Genomic DNA, 2,500 nt, shown 5'->3' on the forward strand with positions numbered 1-2,500 from the left:
GTGGGCGAGGGGGGCGGGCGCGGCTTTCTGCCCTTCTCGGCCTTCTCGTGGGCCGCCGGGCCCCCTGCGGACGAACATGGCCTCCGCGGGCCTGCGGTCGGCGCCCGGCGCTTTCGGTTTTCGGGGGAACCGGGCCTCGGAGCCCCGGGGGCCGAGCTGGAGGTCCGCGTCCCGCAGGTGCGTGCGTGCGGCGGCAGTCCCGGCCCGGGAGCGCCTGGACAGGGGTGGGGGCTCGGTCAACCGGGCGGATGTGGGCGAGGGGGGCGGGCGCGGCTTTCTGCCCTTCTCGGGCCGCGGACTGAAAAAGTCGGTGGGAGCCACTTTGCAGAGCGAGAAAATCTTACAGCAGGATGACTAGGGATTTCCACAGGAAAGGGGCTTGGCCTGCCAGGCTAACACCCTTGATATCTAACGTTTTGCCGTCGGGCTTTTCCGTTCAGCCGTTTTCGGGATCAGGGATTCGAGTCCCTGCTCCGTTTTTGGGTTGGCACGCCCGATCGGCGCGCGGCAGCTCGGCAAAGTGAGTTTTGCTGTAAAAAAATAAAGTGATAACGCCGGGTGGAGCTGCTTTCACGCTGTAACTCATTTGATTTTAACCTGCTTACCGCCCTTGGCGTTAGTGATGGTTTAAAGGTGGGAAAGAAAGGCCTTAACGCTGGCATGGAATCCGCGTAATAGTTCCTTGAAACGCCATGGATTTCTCCCCGAATGCAAGGGGCGAACGTGGGGCTGTGAGCATGGACTGCTTACAACCAGTCCGCGAAACTTCGCGCTCCCGAGCAAACCAGCAGGGAGAGGTCTTGGGCTCTTACACGCAGCTGATAGAAGCGCAGCCAGAAAATTTAGGCACCAGTGTTTTCGTTGCGTGGGTTGAATGATTAGGTTCGGACTTCAGTTCCTCCCCCGTAGATCCCGCCCCCTCTGCAGCCCTTTCCTGCCACACCCTTCGCCCTAGGGGGCGCCTTTTGCTCTAACCGAGTATTCGGCAACTTTGCAGTTTGCTGACCGCGAACTGTACGCTTCTTTGCGCATAGCATTGAGTGAGTAGTTAAGGTTCCCCCTCACTCTGCGAGAATTTACAGTTGGGGAAACAAGCACAGAAGATTCAGTAACTGCAGGGCACACAGCTGGTCAAGGACAGACGGAGGTCGAGTTCACACCCACTCATTTGAGCTGTCACTGCTTTTAAATACTATGCTGGGGCAATCCCCAAGTTCTGGGGCTCCCCATCTCTGGTATTCAGGCCCACTCAGACCTTTTTAGGAATGTCATCCTGGGGCCATATTGTTCTCAGTGAACACCCTTAAGTTATGCCCATGCTTTAAAACCTTGCAGAATCTTAACTGCACTTACAATAAAAGCTAACTGTAGCCTGCAAGACCCACCCAAAGGCCTGGTGTCCCCCCCCCCCAAGGCTCAGTGACCCCACCAGAGCCATTTTTCCCAGTCACCCTCCTCTTACTGAGAAACTGCAGCTTCAGTGGCAGCCTCGTGCCAGTCTAGGTTACCTGGGTTGACATGCCAAAACTCCTTTTCAGGTTCTGCATCCCCAGTACGGGATGTACGTGTGGCCTTGTGCTGTGGTCCTGGCTCAGTACCTGTGGTTTCACAGATCATCTCTGCGGGGCAAGGCGGTCTTGGAGGTACCGGTACCCTGGAGCTTCCCAGAAATCTTAGGCTATATTAGGTCTAGATCCTTATGCTTTGAGCTAGGAGTCTTGTGAGTGCAAGTGATCTAACCATTGTGCCAAGGCTTTTGTAAGGACTCATCCCTCTTTATTACCCCTTAAACTTTTTAAAATACTTTTTCAAGGCCAAACAGGAAAACCCCATCGATTAGCCACATTAAAAGTCCTATCTATGCCAGTTGCAGGGCCTTTGGTATCTAAATGGGACTTGCTGCCCTCTAACCTGGCCAGGTGTCCCAGGTAAAGTCCTAGCCATTTAAACTAAGCTCTAATGGATGTCACGTCACTTCATGTGGCTCAGTCTTGACAAGTCCCAGTCAGTTTGTATCTAGACACTGACTCACCGAGAATAAAATGGGAAACTATGGCTAAAACCCCATATCTGCAGCAAACACTGGCCTTTTGTTAGATTGGAGCTGGAGTGAGCCTGCCAGGAATTGTCGCTGCAAAGTGTGGTGCTGAAGTAATACTGTCAGACAGCTCGGAGCTGCCTCCCTGTCTAGCCGTCTGCCAGCAAAGTTGCCAAATGAACCACCTGCCACAGGTACGCGTTGTAGGGATAACATGGGGCCACATCTCGCAGGATCTTCTGGCCCTAGCACCGCAAGATATTATTCTCGCGTCTGATGTCTTCTTTGAACCAGAAGGTAAGTCGCTCCTGCTCTCCCCTAAGTCACAGATGCGCTGTCAGAACTTAAAATTAAGCAGTCCTTTCTCCTCCCCACCCAGACTTCGAAGACATCTTAACTACTATATACTTTCTGATGCAAAAGAACCCTAAAGTCCAGTTGTGGTCTACTTACCAAGTAAGA

The 2,500-nt window shown here is 53.5% G+C and overlaps 2 protein-coding genes across 2 annotated transcripts in view; one reads left to right on the forward strand and one right to left on the reverse strand.

The window, feature by feature from the left end:
* The window catches only part of JMJD6 (jumonji domain containing 6), a 5,332-nt gene extending 5,254 nt beyond the window's left edge, over nt 1-78 (reverse strand). Inside the window, exon 1 of the mRNA XM_012733003.1 lies at nt 25-78. Coding sequence (XP_012588457.1) covers nt 25-78 — 54 coding nt within the window. The remainder of the gene's footprint in view (nt 1-24) is intronic.
* METTL23 (methyltransferase like 23) overlaps nt 45-2,500 on the forward strand; it is a 3,629-nt gene continuing 1,173 nt past the window's right edge. Inside the window, exons 1-4 of the mRNA XM_004693405.2 lie at nt 45-177; nt 1,539-1,643; nt 2,098-2,335; nt 2,418-2,500. The exon at nt 2,418-2,500 is cut by the window's right edge and continues 2 nt beyond it. Of these exons, the coding sequence (XP_004693462.1) occupies nt 1,560-1,643; nt 2,098-2,335; nt 2,418-2,500 (405 nt within the window). The 5' untranslated portion in view covers nt 45-177; nt 1,539-1,559. The remainder of the gene's footprint in view (nt 178-1,538; nt 1,644-2,097; nt 2,336-2,417) is intronic.

Source organism: Condylura cristata, unplaced genomic scaffold, assembly GCF_000260355.1.
Source record: "Condylura cristata isolate star-nosed mole 26May11 unplaced genomic scaffold, ConCri1.0 scaffold00038, whole genome shotgun sequence".
Taxonomy (NCBI): Eukaryota; Metazoa; Chordata; class Mammalia; order Eulipotyphla; family Talpidae; genus Condylura; species Condylura cristata.